The sequence below is a fragment of the Pseudophryne corroboree genome, chromosome 4, assembly GCF_028390025.1.
Source record: "Pseudophryne corroboree isolate aPseCor3 chromosome 4, aPseCor3.hap2, whole genome shotgun sequence".
Taxonomy (NCBI): Eukaryota; Metazoa; Chordata; class Amphibia; order Anura; family Myobatrachidae; genus Pseudophryne; species Pseudophryne corroboree.
The window spans coordinates 648,780,162-648,796,080 of NC_086447.1; the positions used below are offsets into that span (position 1 = coordinate 648,780,162).

At 48.0% G+C, this 15,919-nt stretch overlaps 1 protein-coding gene across 14 annotated transcripts in view; it reads left to right on the top strand.

Moving 5' to 3' along the window:
- Nucleotides 1-15,919, top strand: part of WDR27 (WD repeat domain 27) — a 1,147,516-nt gene that overhangs the window by 410,183 nt on the left and 721,414 nt on the right. For all 14 annotated transcript variants that reach the window (XR_010176117.1, XR_010176118.1, XM_063917760.1 and 11 more), the window contains exon 14: nt 1,619-1,697. Coding sequence is in view for 12 of the 14 variants with exons in the window: in XM_063917760.1 (XP_063773830.1) it covers nt 1,619-1,697 (79 nt within the window). In the remaining 2 variants the exon portion in view is untranslated. The remainder of the gene's footprint in view (nt 1-1,618; nt 1,698-15,919) is intronic.

Genomic DNA, 15,919 nt, shown 5'->3' on the forward strand with positions numbered 1-15,919 from the left:
TGAAACCCTCTGCTCAATGTCATCCAAACGGCCATTATGTTGGGTCAAGGTGGAGTCTATGGCCTCCTTAATGCCTGCCAGCTTCTCATCTAGGAGAGGCCCTAGCACCGCTGCAATATCTGTAGGCTTAATTTTAGGTTGTTTAGTAACCGCAGTGCCAGTACGTTTCCGTTGGGAACGAGAGCGAGTGGTGGAGCAGTCAGAGTCGGAAGAGTTTCTGTGGAAGGTGTCCTCGCGAGCGCCCGGAGTAAGACCAGAGGAGTACATAGGTGTGGACACCAGGAAATTTTCCATGTGAGGTCACAAGAGACAGAAATATATCACATGCAGTAATAGTTGGCGCAGAGAGTAGATTAGGAAGGGTCACATCAGCGAAGGGGATAATCTAGAGAGCTACATCACAAAGAGGTAGATAGGCATGTCAGAGTTCCATGTGGCAGAGGCGTGTAGGAGCAATACGCCTGCCACATGGAACATCTTGACGTGATGGAGAGGGATAACTGGAAATGATGACGATGAGCAGATCTGTAATGTATAGTGCAACAGATGAAAACAGCACCTACAGCGCCGTTCCGTGGCACGTCAGCCACCAAGCAGAATGCGATTCAAATGTCTAGTTGCAATAGCCCTGTGATCCGTGAGATAAGGTGGGTGCACTATAATGTAGGTATCCCTAGTTTAACACAGTGGTGTTGCTTATGTAGTAGTGGGTTCCAAAAAAAAAACAGAACAGGACAGCAGTGAGGCTGCATGTCAGTAGTGAGGTGTCTGCGGCCTCTGACAGCCAGGAGTAGCGACAGAGTCATTTTTACAATGAGGAGGAGGTACCTTTAACCTTTATCCAAGGTGCTGCATGGCGTCCTGTACTGGTGGCTCCTCTCCTGTGTCCCAGGTGCTTATAGCGAAGCTGGCAGAGACTCGAATCCCGAAAATCCCTAGCCGATGGTCGGGAAAAGATGACACCGGGCTTGAGATAGGCTCTGTCTTGCAGCAGGTGGGAGAGCAGGGATCAGGAAGCTCAGGGTTTGCAGGGGGGGGGCAGGTTCTGTCCTGTCAAGGGGCCTTTCAGTTGGAGCAAGTAAAGGCAGTGCACCGCAAGGGAGAGTGGGGGAGCACGATGATCAAAATACAGGGCTGTAGGTGCCGACAAGGGAGTTAAATGAAGAGGTGAAGCAGGAGCCCTGTTGAAGTGCGACCTCTCCCCAATGCCACCAGGCCACGCCCCTCCACAGTACATATATTTTAATTAAATTTGTAAGTTCTATTACATTCCTATTAGATAAAATAATGGATGAACATGATGAAGAATAGTATTTGTTTTTTAGCTTCCATAGGTGAAATTGGCAGAATAAATTTGCCAGTTGTTCTCTAAATATTGTCTGTAGTAGTTATTAAATTAATCTTTTACTGTACTTTAGTTGAGTAGCTTGCAGTTTTAAATATAAGTTGGTATTACTCAACATGATGTTAAATGAAAGTAGCTAAAATATCAGATATAAAAAAAACGACTACACTTAATTAGCCATAACTCACTTCTTAAATGAATATAGCATTCCTGTAAGCACAGGGTTGTTATCTTGAAAATAAATAATTGATTTGTTTTGCTTGTTTTATACAGTGGTACAGATGAGAGTAAAGGACCAACCACTTGTTTTCAACTCTAAAATCAAGTCATCTGGTTATACTACAGCACCAAGGTGAGTTAAGCAAAGAGCAGACTGGATATATTTCATTACATAAGCATACTTTGGAAAATGTAACAAGTTTTATATGATGAGTTTAGAAATGTCCATTGTTTTACACCCAGCAGCACCATTCGCTCCCAGCAGTGTTTTGGGATAAACTATGTATTGGATTGTTTTACAAGCTCATTATTTTTGTGACTTTTGACAACAAATTATGGCCTAAAAATTATTATTTTAAACCTTGTAATAGCTCACAAACCAGATTGACAAAACAAGTATTATGTTTTGAGAGTGTTTTGTGTTGCTTGATTATCACTCAACCAGAGCAGATATGTTCGTATTTGTTGTCTCCACTATTTTTAACTAAAAGCACCACATTGCTAAACTCTCAAGGGAAGCGCATGAAGATTTAGTTAGCATTTTCTATATTTATTTGTCTACTAGTGTATTCGACCAGGCATATGCCAGGTCACCTCAGTCTGACTGCAGCTCTGTCCTGCCCCCCTTTCCAGTGCAGAGTGTTTCCTTGTTCAGATGTGTCCTGTTGTTTGCTGCAGTACGAGCTGTTGGAGGGGTGGCACGTGCTCCGGCTACCACTGTGAATGCATGTTGGAGATGGGACAGACCTTACCAGATTATTATATCCTGTAGATGTGTTAGTATGCAGCATCTTGACCACCCAATGTGTGTTTGGTGACATTCAGGACAATCCTTGTTTTTAATTGTAAGAGATATTAGAAGTTTGTGATAGTTTGGTGTATCATTGTTTGAGGAAGTTCTCCTTGATTATGTTCAATATGTGTATTTTTCAGTCTACTGGAAATTTTGAAACTTACTAATATCTGTTAAAAAAACAACTACATACAGGTGTGTGAGAATACATTCCCATACACATACAATTAAACCAGCACAATACATGACTATTAAACTGCAAAACAGAGTAGTTGGTAAAAGCATTTATACTAAATAGATAAACATTAACTTCAAATAATAATTGTAAATACGAGGGGAGTGCATTAAGTGTCTATTTACAACAAAGTGAACATTACATTTTTTCAAAGTATTCGTCAGGGGAGTCTATGCAAAGTTGCATGTGCTCAAACCACTTGGTGAAGCAGTTGGACCAGTTTGAAGCAGGTATGTCTTCTATATGCTGGATGAAAGTCTACACTGGAGCTTCCGGTGACTCAAAATGAATCCCACACCTCTTGTGCTTGATTTATGGGAACACAAAAAAGTCACAGGGGGCCAGGTCTGGACAGTACAGTGGATGACCAAGCTCCTGGATGCATTCATAGGCCAGAAAGTCAACCACTTTCCTGGACTTGGGGGTAGGTACATTGTCTTGATAGAGAAGGGTACTATGAATGCGAGTTCTTGGACGGTGCCTGGAAATGGCTTCCAGCACTTGCAGCATGCATTGGTTTGCGTACGAGTCCGCAGTGACAGTGTGCTGCTGCATGAGTGGTACGGTAGCTACATGACCAGTCTTGGCCTCAAAAACAGCCACCATCTGCTTGATCATGTTGCGCTCACAATAGAACTTCTGTGGTGGCGCACCTTCAACTGGCGACTTTGGTCTTGGGGGCAAAACTGTAGGTCCATGATTCATCACCACTAATGATCTCCCAGACAGAGTTTGAATTGCTGCTATCAAACCTGGCCAGCATGGTGTGGCACCAAGTCACCTGGGCTTCATTCTCTCCAGTCAGCTGATGGGGCACCCAGCGTGCAGAAACCTTGCTAATGCAAAGCTTTTTGTGGAGTATCAAGTTGATGGATCCCGATGAGATGCCTATCTCCTTTTCTCACTGGGCCATGGTCCCTCTGGCGTCTACCTCAACTATGGCCCGCATGACAGCATAGTTGTCCTCTGTAATGGCTGACACAGGTCGTCTGCAGCACTCCTTGTCTTCCAGGGACCGTTTCCCGTGCTGTAACTCTGCAAACCACTCAAACGCAGTGGTTTGGGACGGTGGTTCCTCTCCAAAAGCAGAGCATAGTCAGTCAAAATTCTCAAGCTTTCACAACCACTGTTGTAATCGTAGAAGATCATGGCTCTCCAGTGGCCTCTGTTAAGCTCCATAACGAGTTTGTGAAGAAAGTGACCATGTCTACTACTTCGGTGTGCAGTGCTGCTTATATATGGTACTATGCCTTGACATTTCAAAAGGAATTTAGTCAGAGACTACTGTTCACAACCAGTCAGTTAGATTGTGTCTACTCTACCTATGCATAGCACATCCAGAAACTTATTGCACCCCCCCGCCACCCCCCCCCCCCCGTATAGTATCCTTTTTAGTTGGTACATTGTTCAATAAGCTGGAATAGTTGGTAGACAACTTAGGGCCACATATATGGTTAAAGGCACAATACAGATGTGGTTGGAGTTGCTATAACTAAAAGCAGCAGTGTTAGCGCTGTATTGTAATGCAGCATGAGGTGACTCTTACAAGCAGACACCTCCTGCTACAGTAGTGATCTGACATCAGCGGATCTCTTTCCCACCATCGGGCAGCTTGCGTCACCCATGGAGAGGCCAGGAAATCTCTGTTTTACGGCAGATATCCCTGACTTCTTCCCTCACCCTAAACAGGGTGACAGGCCTCCGTTTTCACAATCACTGACAGTCTGCTGCCGTCCTGCTTCCGACGTCGCAGGACACATTTGCGCATATGTGTAATAGTACCCCTGTGTGGGAGTGTAGACGTACCTGCTTTCTCCGGACGACGCTTGCTGCTTTCCGACCTTTCACGCCTTCTTCTGTAGGAGCCTGTGGCAGAAGGACGGACACCCCAAGAGAGCCCCACACATATAGATAGAACACAGAATCGTAGTGACAACAATTTTATTATTGTCGGCTTCACTAGTCGCCACCGCAAATTATATTTGGGTATACCCAGCCAAGTGTAATTACATATCAACATGACATGTATGTTGAAGCAACCTGTAACATTTGGTATAGAGGTAAAATGTTGCATAAGAGAAGGCTTGCTTTTCTATCAACTCCGTAATCACTAAGGTGTCCGCCAGATGGCGCTAGATTGGATATGTTCAGTTTATGCTGATGACCAAATGTTCCAGCTATATTAGTGTCCTGCAGGGGGTGCTGTAGAAGGAAATTGCACTGTGCACAGTATTTGTAATCCAATGAGTGGTGCCATGGAGCAGTTACTTGTAGTGTATAGCACCAGTGTCCAATAGAGGGCGCTGTGGCGTTATTAGTGGTACAGTGTGGCAATGAGCTTCGAATAGAGGGCGCTGTGGAGTAAGTCATAAGGAGTAAAAACTATACACCTTTATATTCCTAAACATATTGGTATCCACGGAAAAGTAAGTCAGAGAAATTAAAGATACTCCAGGTACGCTGGCACATGGTATGGATGGAGCCCACCAGTGGCGTGCGGTGAGGTCAGAGGCTGGTGAGGCACTACAGCCAGAATGTCCGCAGAATCCTGCCGATGACCCCTACCGCCGCCAAGCCAATGCCCGCTACTGCCACTGAGCCGATGCCTGCTGCCACCGCCAATGGCTTACAAACTCGCCCACCATCAACTGACCCAGCCCTCCGCCACTAATTTGCACCTCAGTCCGATGCCGCCAATGCCTGCTGCCTGCCTGCTCATCATACTTGTGATATATTGTACATTTTTATAGAAAAAAAATAAAAATTAGTGTTTGGGAAGGGAGTGGGAGGAGGACATGAATGCAATTTTGTTGTCCAGGGCTTCCATTAACTTAATGGAGAAGGGTCTGAATGGGTTAAAAAATTAAAAAAAAAAAAATGCGTGAGGTCCCCCCTCCTAAGTGTAACCAGCCTCGGGCTCTTTGAGCCGGTCCTGGTTGTTTAAAAACTGGGAAAAAATTGGACAGGGGTTCCCCGTATTTAGACAACCAGCACCGGGCTCTTAGACCGGTCCTGGTTCTAAAAATACGGGGGACAAAATGTGTAGGGGTCCCCCGTATTTTTAAAACCAGCACCGGGCTCCACTAGCCAGGGACATAATGCCACAGCCAGGGGACACATTTATGTAGGTCCCTGCGGCCGTGGCATTACCCCCCCAACTAGTCACCTCTGGCCGGGGTTCCCTGGAGGAGTGGGGACCCCTTAAATCAAGAGGTCCACCCCCTCCAGGCACCCAAGGGCCAGGGGTGAAGCCTGAGGCTGTCCCCAGCACCCCTGGGCGGTGGGTGCCAGGCTGATAGCCATAAGTGTGTATGAAAAAGAATATTGTTTTTTGTTGTGGAACTACAAGGCCCAGCAAGCCTCCCCCGCTTGCTGGTACTTGGAGAACCTCAAGTGCCAGCATTCGGGGAAATAACGGGCCCGCTGGTACCTGTAGTTCTACAACAAAAAAAATACCCAAATAAAAACACAACACACACACCGTGAAAGTAAAAATTTATTAAAACACACACACTCACACATACTTACCTACATCCCACGCCGGTCACGTCCACTTGTCCATGTAGAATCCAATAGGTGGTTCCTGTAAAAATGAGAGAGAGATTACTTACCTACATCCCACGCCGGTCACGTCCACTTGTCCAGTAGAATCCAATAGGGCCGGTACCTGTAAAAATGAAAATTATACTTACAAACGAAGTAATCCACAGGAGGAGAGAGAGAGAGAGAGAGAGAGAGAGAGAAATTAATGAATATTATGCACTCGCTGACGCGGGAAGACGTTAGCACAGACAGAGTGCTGCTGCTAACTGGGAGGATGGAGCAGGCTCCCCCAATAGTTGTGAGCCTAGTAGCTGTACCCCTAGTAGCTTTGCCCCCTGTAGCAGTGCCCTGAGTAGTTGTGACCCCTGTAGTTATGCCCCCAGTTGCTGTGCCCCCTGTAGCTTTGCCCCTTGTGGCTGTGCCCCAGTAGTTGTGACCCCTGTAGCTGTGCCCGTTGTAGCTGTGCCCCTTGTAGCAGTGCCCCTTGTAGCTTTGCCCCCAGTCGCTGTGGCCCCTGTAGCTGTGCCCCCAGTAGTTGTGACCCCAGTCGCTGTGCCCCTTGTAGCTTTGACCCCAATAGCTGTGCCCCCAGTCGCTGTGCCCCTAGTAGTTGTGACCCCTGTAATTGTGCCCCCAGTTGCTGTGCCCCTTGTAGTTGTGCCCCCCCAGTTGCTGTGCCCCCCAGTTGCTGTGCCCCTGTTGCTGTGCCCCCCAGTTGCGGTTTTGCTGTGCCCTCCAGTTGCGGTGCCCCTGTTGCTGTGCCCCCCCAGTTGCGGTGCCCCTGTTGCTGTGCCCCCCCAGTTGCGGTGCCCCTGTTGCTGTGCCCCCCAGTTGCGGTTTTGCTGTGCCCCCCAGTTGCGGTGCCCCTGTTGCTGTGCCCCCCAGTTGTGGTGCCCCTGTTGCTGTGCCCCCCAGTTGCGGTTTTGCTGTGCCCCCCAGTTGCGGTGCCCCTGTTGCTGTGCCCCCCAGTTGTGGTGCCCCTGTTGCTGTGCCCCCCAGTTGCGGTTTTGCTGTGCCCCCCAGTTGCGGTGCCCCTGTTGCTGTGCCCCCCAGTTGTGGTGCCCCTGTTGCTGTGTCCCCCAGTTGCGGTTTTGCTGTGCCCCCAGTTGTGGTGCCCCTGTTGCTGTGCCCCCCAGTTGTGGTGCCCCTGTTGCTGTGCCCCCCAGTTGCGGTGCCCCTGTTGCTGTGCCCCTGTTGCTGTGCCCCTCAGTTGTGGTGCCCCTGTTGCTGTGCCCCCCAGTTGTGGTGCCCCTGTTGCTGTGCCCCCCAGTTGTGGTGCCCCTGTTGCTGTGACTCCCAGTTGTGGTGCCCCTGTTGCTGTGCCCCCCAGTTGCGGTGCCCCTGTTGCTGCCCCCAAACACAAACACATTTAAAAAAAAAAAAAAACACACACACACATACATACTTACCGCTCCTGCAGCGCTGTCCTCCGACCGTCCGCTGCCGGCTCGTCTCTTCTGTACTATGGGAGAGACGTCATGACTCATGATGTCTCTCCCATAGTAGCGGCGCTGGCTGCAGCGGGCGCCCACACAGGCCACGGCGCCTGCTGCAGCCGGGAAGGGGGTGATTGGACAGCGGATCCAGCACTGGATCCGCTGGGCCAATCACATCTGGGGCACTGACAGGGGCGTGCATTCATCGCACGCCCCTGTCATTGCGGCACCAATATAGGTGCCGCTTCCCCATTCATTTTCAATGGGCTTTCACAGCCCATTGCTGCGCCCCGCCCCCTGTCCGCCCCCCGCTGCCCGGAGTTTTAATGTTAGCAGCGGGAGGCACCTCTCCCGCTGCCGCCCACCCTCACAAGCAGCCACGCGGGGCAGGGGAATTATTAAAATAATGAAAAAAAATATTTATAACAGACTCTGTTATAAATATCTTTTTTTTTTATTATTTTAATCATTATGACAGGGGAGGCACTGCCTCCCCTGCCTCCCCTGACTGCACGTCCCTGGAGCCCACGTGGGGTTGTCACAGCATGGGACTTAGGTAAGGCACTCTTTGGTATAAGTGGTATGTTGGGCAGGGGCGTCTCAGCGTAGGACTTAGGCAAGGCACTCACTGATGGAGGTAAATTATCACTGGAGTGTTTTTCTGGGCAGGTGCGTCCCCCTTCTCACCCAGGGAATTCAGCTATTGTCAGGCTCCACTATGTGGTACAAGCTTGTTAGAGTGGAAGGGGTTTCAGAGTACCTGCTGCAAGAGTGGGTGCTCCTGCTGTTGGTACCCTCATCTGTGGCTGCAAACACGATCTCCCCTCTGGGCTGGCTGCTTGTCTTGTAGCGATGTCTCCCCTCTGGGCTGCTGGTGAGGAGGCCCGATCTCCCTGTCCCCAGGTGCGGCGGCGGCTGCGGGGTGATGACCGCGCTGGTCTCCCGCGGATCTCCTCTCTAGCGGCAACAGCGTCCCCTTCTACTTTGCGACGCTCCATCCCCCCTTGTTACTGTAGCGGCGGGGCACGCTTCTCGGATTCTCCACTCGCCGCCGGGCTCACTCCCTCTACAGGCGGGCGGGCCGCGGCTGGCGGGTCACGACTTCCAGTTGCGGCTGGCACTTGGCCCTGCATGGCGCTCCCCGTCCTCTCACACTTGCCTCAGCACACCTCTGCGCCGCTCCTCTCTTCCTTTCCTTTTTAAATGGTTCCTCCTGTCTTCTCTCCCGCGCGCCTTCCTCCAATCAGCGTGACTCCAGAATTTCCTGCTCTCTCTCCAGATCGACAGGATAGCCCTGGGTCCTAATACTCCACAGCCCGTCTCCCTCGCCGGCCCGTTGCTAAGCAATCAGGTAAGGGAGGAATTAGCCCTTGGAGGGCCAGTTAAATGGTCTTGCTGGCAGCGTTGGCTACCATTTAGGGCTGCAGTAGTATGCAGCAGGGATACCCCAACATGGGTGTCACACATGCAGAACTAGTCCTACGTATGCGCAGAGTACCAGACATCGATACTTTGCATATTATGAAGCACCAACTACTGCACCTGAATGTCCCCCAATATGGTCTTTGGGTAAATTAGAGTGAGTATGTGGTTTAAGGTGTTTTTCATAACCCATCTTTTTTTAATCTAACTGAGAAAGTGGCTGCAGCAGGCAGCACGGTTAACTCTTCATTTAAGTGTATGATCACTGGTAAGATGTAGGAAGTCTGGAATGCTGTGTGTCTCCCTTGTGTAGTGGTAATGCGGAGGTGTGCAGCCGGACGTTTGCAATGTACAAACATTAGAGGAGTTCGTTAAAGCCGGACATTTGCAAACACAAGCTGTGTACTCCCGCATTACTGCTGCACAAGAGAGACACACAGCACCCTGAACTTCCTGCATCTTACCTGTGATCATTTTGACAAGTGGAGAAGTTGCCCATAGCAACCAATCAGCTATGCGGTAGCATTTATCAAGTGCATACTACAAAATGTAGAATCTGATTGGCTGTTCACTTCACTCTTTTTACACTGCTTGATACATCTCTCCCTTAGTTCCTTTCCTGTACTTACGGAATACATTTTAATCTATATATATAAACCGCAAATACCAGTGACTCATCACAAAATCTCCTGAACCGTAAGGACTAGGAACTTGAAATTTGGACAGTAGCTTGCTTTTGTGATGTAGGCACCCACTATGAAGGGATTTTTGAATATTCCACCCACAAAGGGTTTAAAAGGGGTGAGATGATTCCCCCCTCAGAGAGGAGAGTTAAAATAGCCCACCCAGCCGGGGCTATAAAGAATGCATGGTGCCGGCGATATCAAGTCAGGTGGGAGGATACAATGTTCTGTTCATGGACTTCCTTGCAGTGACAGTTGCAGAGCACTCCATTATTCAAATAGGGGGTGGCACATCAACTGCCACTTCTAAAGACTGTCAAACATTGCTGAGTGTTGCTCTCTTATTTGAATAATGGACTGCTCTAAAACTGCAGCCTTATGTCATGACTGTAGTTTTGTGAACCCGGTGTATATGTGAAGTCCATGCGGGCAACTGGAGGACTATGTGTATATTTGGCTGGTCTGTGGGAATCTGTTAGATGAAGTAGTAAGGAGCAATCCCTGACCGTGGGTCGAACCCGGGCCTTGGCAGAGGGAGCCGTATCCTGACCACTGGATCACCAGGGACTTGGTGTTGATAGCAGGATGGTGAATGTATTGGTGAAAACAAACTGGATATAGGGGGTCATTCCGAATTGATCGCTAGCTGCCGTTGTTCGCAGCGATCAGGCTAAAAAGCGGCATTTCTGCGCATGCGTATGGGCTGCAATGCGCACGCGCGTCGTACGGGTACAAAATCTCGTTGTGGTTGTGCACAGGTTCTAGCGAAGTTTTCAGTCGCACTGACGGCCGCAAGACAGGAAGGGGGCGTTTCTGGGTGTCAACTGACCGTTTTCAGGGAGTGTTTGCAAAAATGCAGGCGTGTCTGAAAAAATGCAGGCGTGGCTGGGTGTTCGCTGGACGGGTGTATGACGTCAAATCCGGACACGAATAGACTGAAGTGATTGCAAGCGCTGAGTAGGTTCAGAGCTACTCTGAAACTGCACAAACTTTTTTTGCAGAGCTCGGCTACACATGCGTTCGCGCTTCTGCTAAGCTAAAATACACTCCCCAGTGGGCGGCGGCATAGCGTTTGCACGGCTGCTAAAACCAGCTAGCGAGCGATCAACTCGGAATGACCCCCATACTGTCACAGGAGTAGGTGTTTGTGTACTCAAGGTTACTATGAAATAGGTTCTCTGGTGTTGGGCAGAACTGGGAGGAGAACTGAAGACGTTGAAGCGAACTGGTTACCGGTGAGACTGAGAACTGGGCTGGTTACCGGTGAGATTGAGAACCGCACTGTGAACCGGGCTGGGTACCGGTATAACTGGAGCACAACTGTAATCCGGGCTGGTACCGGATATAACTGGAAATGCAACTGTATGTAGAACAATGACTGTGGCTGTGACTTTAAGACAAGGCTGAAGAAGAACTGAAAACTGTAGCTATGACTTTAAGATGAGGCTGAAGAATACTGCGGCTGTGTCTTTAAGACGAGACTGAAGAATACTGGATATAACTGGTAACACAACTGTAATCCAGATTGGGTAGCAAAAGAGCAGAGTTTTACAGAAACTAAGGTAATAGTGTTGCCTCTTAGGGAGCTTCTAAGTGTGAGCTTCTAAGCTCACACTGAGCTGTGTGACACAAGGTACTGGCAGCTTCTGTAACACAAGTCTCTTTACTTTTACTTCCTGGTCCTTTGTGGTTGGTGAATGGAGTCAGGTGATTCAGAGAGTCTCAGACTGGCACAGGATTGGATAGCTCCAGGTCAGGTAATCACACCCTGTCATATCAGTACTCCAGGTTAGGCTCTGATGTGGAGTGAGGCCTAGCAGGCCGAAAAAACACTGAAGCCTGAACTTCTAAAAATAAACAGAGGATGCTGACTTTTATGCCTAAACTCCAGATTGAGCAGAGTGAAGAATCAAAATGCTGCACACAACGGATTACTTAGAGGAATTCCTACTCAGGTGGCTAATCAAGGTAAGCAAACACAGATTTGCAGTCTTCCTGCTGAGCTGAACAGATGCAGGTTATAGGATATGCTGAGGTAAGAATATGAGAAATAAAGTCAGGATCATGACACCTTATGGTTCAGGAGATTTTGTGATGAATCAGTGGTATTTGCCTTTTATATTTTATATATATATATATATATATATATATATATATATATATATATATAAATATAGTGTGTGTGTATGTATGTATGTATGTATGTATGTGTGTGTGTGTATATATATATATATATATATATATATATATACACTGCTCAAAAAAATAAAGGGAGCACTTAAACAACACAATGTAACTCCAAGTCAATCACACTTCTGTGAAATCAAACTGTCCACTTAGGAAGCAACACTGATTGACAATCAATTTCACATGCTGTTGTGCAAATGGAATAGACAACAGGTGGAAATTATAGGCAATTAGCAAGACACCCCCAATAAAGGAGGTGTTCTGCAGGTGGTGACCACAGACCACTTCTCAGCTCCTATGCTTTCTGGCTGATGTTTTGGTCACTTTTGAAAGCTGGCGGTGCTTTCACTCTAGTGGTAGCATGAGAAGGAGTCTACAACCCACACAAGTGGCTCAGGTAGTGCAGCTCATCCAGGATGGCACATCAATGCGAGCTGTGGCAAGAAGGTTTGCTGTGTCTGTCAGCGTAGTGTCCAGAGCATGGAGGCGCTACCAGGAGACAGGCCAGTACATCAGGAGACGTGGGGGAGGCCGTAGGAGGGCAACAACCCAGCAGCAGGACCGCTACCTCCGCCTTTGTGCAAGGAGGAACAGGAGGAGCACTGCCAGAGCCCTGCAAAATGACCTCCAGCAAGCCACAAAGGTGCATGTGTCTACTCAAACGATCAGAAATAGACTCCATGAGGGTGGTATGAGGGCCCGACGTCCACAGGTGGGGGTTGTGCTTACAGCCCAACACCGTGCAGGACGTAGGGCATTTGCCAAGATTGGCAAATTCGCCACTGGCACCCTGTGCTCTTCACAGATGAAAGCAGGTTCTCACTGAGCACATGTAACAGACGTGACAGAGTCTGGAGACGCCAAGGAGAACGTTCTGCTGCCTGCAACATCCTCCAGCATGACCGGTTTGGCAGTGGGTCAGTAATGGTGTGGAGTGGCATTTCTTTGGGGGGCCGCACAGCCCTCCATGTGCTCCCCAGAGGGAGCCTGACTGCCATTAGGTACCGAGATGAGATCCTCAGACCCCTTGTGAGACCATATGCTGGTGCGGTTGAGCCTGGGTTCCTCCTAATGCAAGACAATGCTAGACCTCATGTGGCTGGAGTGTGTCAGCAGTTCCTGCAAGACGAAGGCATTGATGCTATGGACTGGCCCGCCCGTTCCCCAGACCTGAATCCAATTGAGCACATCTGGGACATCATGTCTCGCTCCATCCACCAGCGCCACGTTGCACCACAGATTGTCCAGGAGTTGGCGTATGTTTTAGTCCAGGTCTGGGAGGAGATCCCTCAGGAGACCATCCACCACCTCATCAGGGGCATGCCCAGGCGTTGTAGGGAGGTCATACAGGCATGTGGAGGCTACACACACTACTGAGCCTCATTTTGACTTGTTTTAAGGACATTACATCAAAGTTGGATCAGCCTGTAGTGTGTTTTTCCACTTTAATTTTGAGTGTAACTCCAAATCCAGACCTCCATGGGTCAATAAATTTGATTTCCATTGATAATTTTTGTGTGATTTTGTTGTCAGCACATTCAGCTATGTAAAGAACAAAGTATTTAATAAGAATATTTCATTCATTCAGATCTAGGATGTGTTATTTTAGTGTTCCCTTTATTTTTTTGATCAGTATATATATATATATATATATATATATATATATATATATAGTTTTTAGGTATAAGGATGTATGTATATATATATATATAGTGATAAGGATCACAAACACGGGGACTCAGATGAACACTTTCGGTGTTTATTTTTAACAGCAGGTCACCACATAGCAAGTTAAATCCACATGCAGTCGGTATTACAGGCAGTAGCATACAGGCACTCTCAGCATGGCAGACTCTTGATAGGCTCCAGTGGTCCCTAGTCTAACCCACACAACCCGGCCTATCACTTGGGTAGCTATTCCACCGTCAAGAGCAAGGTGACTCTGCCCAGGAAACCCTTATATCAGGAAATCCCAGGTGCTGCTGATCACACACCTGGGATTCTGCTACTCCTTCCAAAACCTGGTCTGGATCCTCCACATTACTTTCACATGGAAAAATGCTGTCTCTGCCACACTATATATACTCATCAGGAGGGCCACTGCCTTGATCTTGTATTCACCAGACTATGCTCTGTTTCTGAACTCACTAACACTCCTTTCCCTCTCTCAGATCACAACCTTATCACATGCATGCTCTCCTCCATTACTTCAAACTCCATGTCCCTAAAGTCTACAAGGACACCTCTTACCCGCAGAAATATTAACGCTATTAATTTTCAACAACTATCTACCTCTCTGCAACCACTGCTCTCACCAATTTCTACATTCACCTCTCCAGAGACTGCTGTGTCACACCTTAACCAAACTCTAGTAACAGCACTTGATGAAGTGGCTCCAGCTACCCATCACACTCCACGTAGACTTAGATGTCAACCGTGGCACTCTAAATACACTAGACACTTACAAAAACTCTCACGAAAAGTTGAACGCCAGTGGCGTAAATCTCGTAGTTCAAGTGACTTTCTCACATATAAGACCACCTACCACTCTTATCGTACTGCTCTGGACACTGCCAAACAAACATATTTTCAATCTCTCATCTCTGCTCAAGCCTCTAACCCCAAGCGACTTTTTAATACATTTAAATCACTTCTTGTCCCTCCCTCACCTAACCCACCAGCCACTGTCAGTGCGCAAGATCTTGCTTCCTATTTCAAGGACAAGATTGACAAGATCCGAAATGAAATGGTATGCTCTTACACAGCAAGTGACCTGCTCAATTCCCTGCCTGAACCCTCTAACACCTTCTCTTCCTTTGATCCTACAAATGAAGATGAAGTATCTGCACTCTTTTCATCTGCCTACTCTAATACCTCTCCCCTTGACTCTATACCCTCACAAATTAGTAAAGCTCTGTCTACTGTGCTCATCCCAAGCTTAACGAAAATCTGTAATCTCTCCCTGTCTACTGGTATCTTTCCTTCTCTATACAAGCATGCAGTGATTACTCCCATTCTGAAAAAACAAAACTCTGACCCGAACTCTCTCTCTAACTACCGTCCCATCTATCAGCTCCCATGCCCCTCCAAGCTACTGGAGAGACTTGCCTACACTCGCCTCACACACTTTCTTAACTCACACAGCCTACTGGACCCACTTCAGTCAGGATTTCATGCCCAGCACTCCACAGAGACGGCACTGACTAAGGTAGTGAATGATTTGGTCACTGCTAAATCTAAAGGACATTACTCTCTACTTATTCTCCTTGATCTCTCTGCTGCTTTTGACACTGTTGACCACTCTCTTCTCATACAAACACTACAATCCCTAGGTATTCAGGACACAGCCCTTTCTTGGTTCTCATCCTACCTATCTAATCGCTCCTTCAGTGTTCGTTTCTCTGATTCCACCTCTCCTTCGCTACCTCTCTCAGTTGGAGTACCGCAAGGCTCAGTCCTAGGTCCTCTGCTTTTCTCTATCTATACCACATCTCTTGGCAAACTAATCAACTCTTTCGGATTTCAGTACCATCTGTATGCGGATGATACTCAAATCTACCTATCCTCCCCTGATTTGTCACCATCTGTATTGGGCCGTGTCACTGAATGCCTTTCTGCCATTTCATCTTGGATGACATCTCGCCACCTCAAACTTAATATTTCCAAAACAGAATTCATTATATTTCCACCGGCCAATAGTAGTTTCCAACCTGATATCTCTATCACTGTTGAGAACTCTGCAATCACCCCTACCCCACAAGCTCGCTGCCTAGGTGTCATTCTTGCACGTCCCTGGAGCCCACGTGGGGTTGTCACAGCATGGGACTTAGGTAAGGCACTCTTTGGTATAAGTGGTATGTTGGGCAGGGGCGTCTCAGCGTAGGACTTAGGCAAGGCACTCACTGATGGAGGTAAATTATCACTGGAGTGTTTTTCTGGGCAGGTGCGTCCCCCTTCTCACCCAGGGAATTCAGCTATTGTCAGGCTCCACTATGTGGTACAAGCTTGTTAGAGTGGAAGGGGTTTCAGAGTACCTGCTGCAAGAGTGGGTGCTCC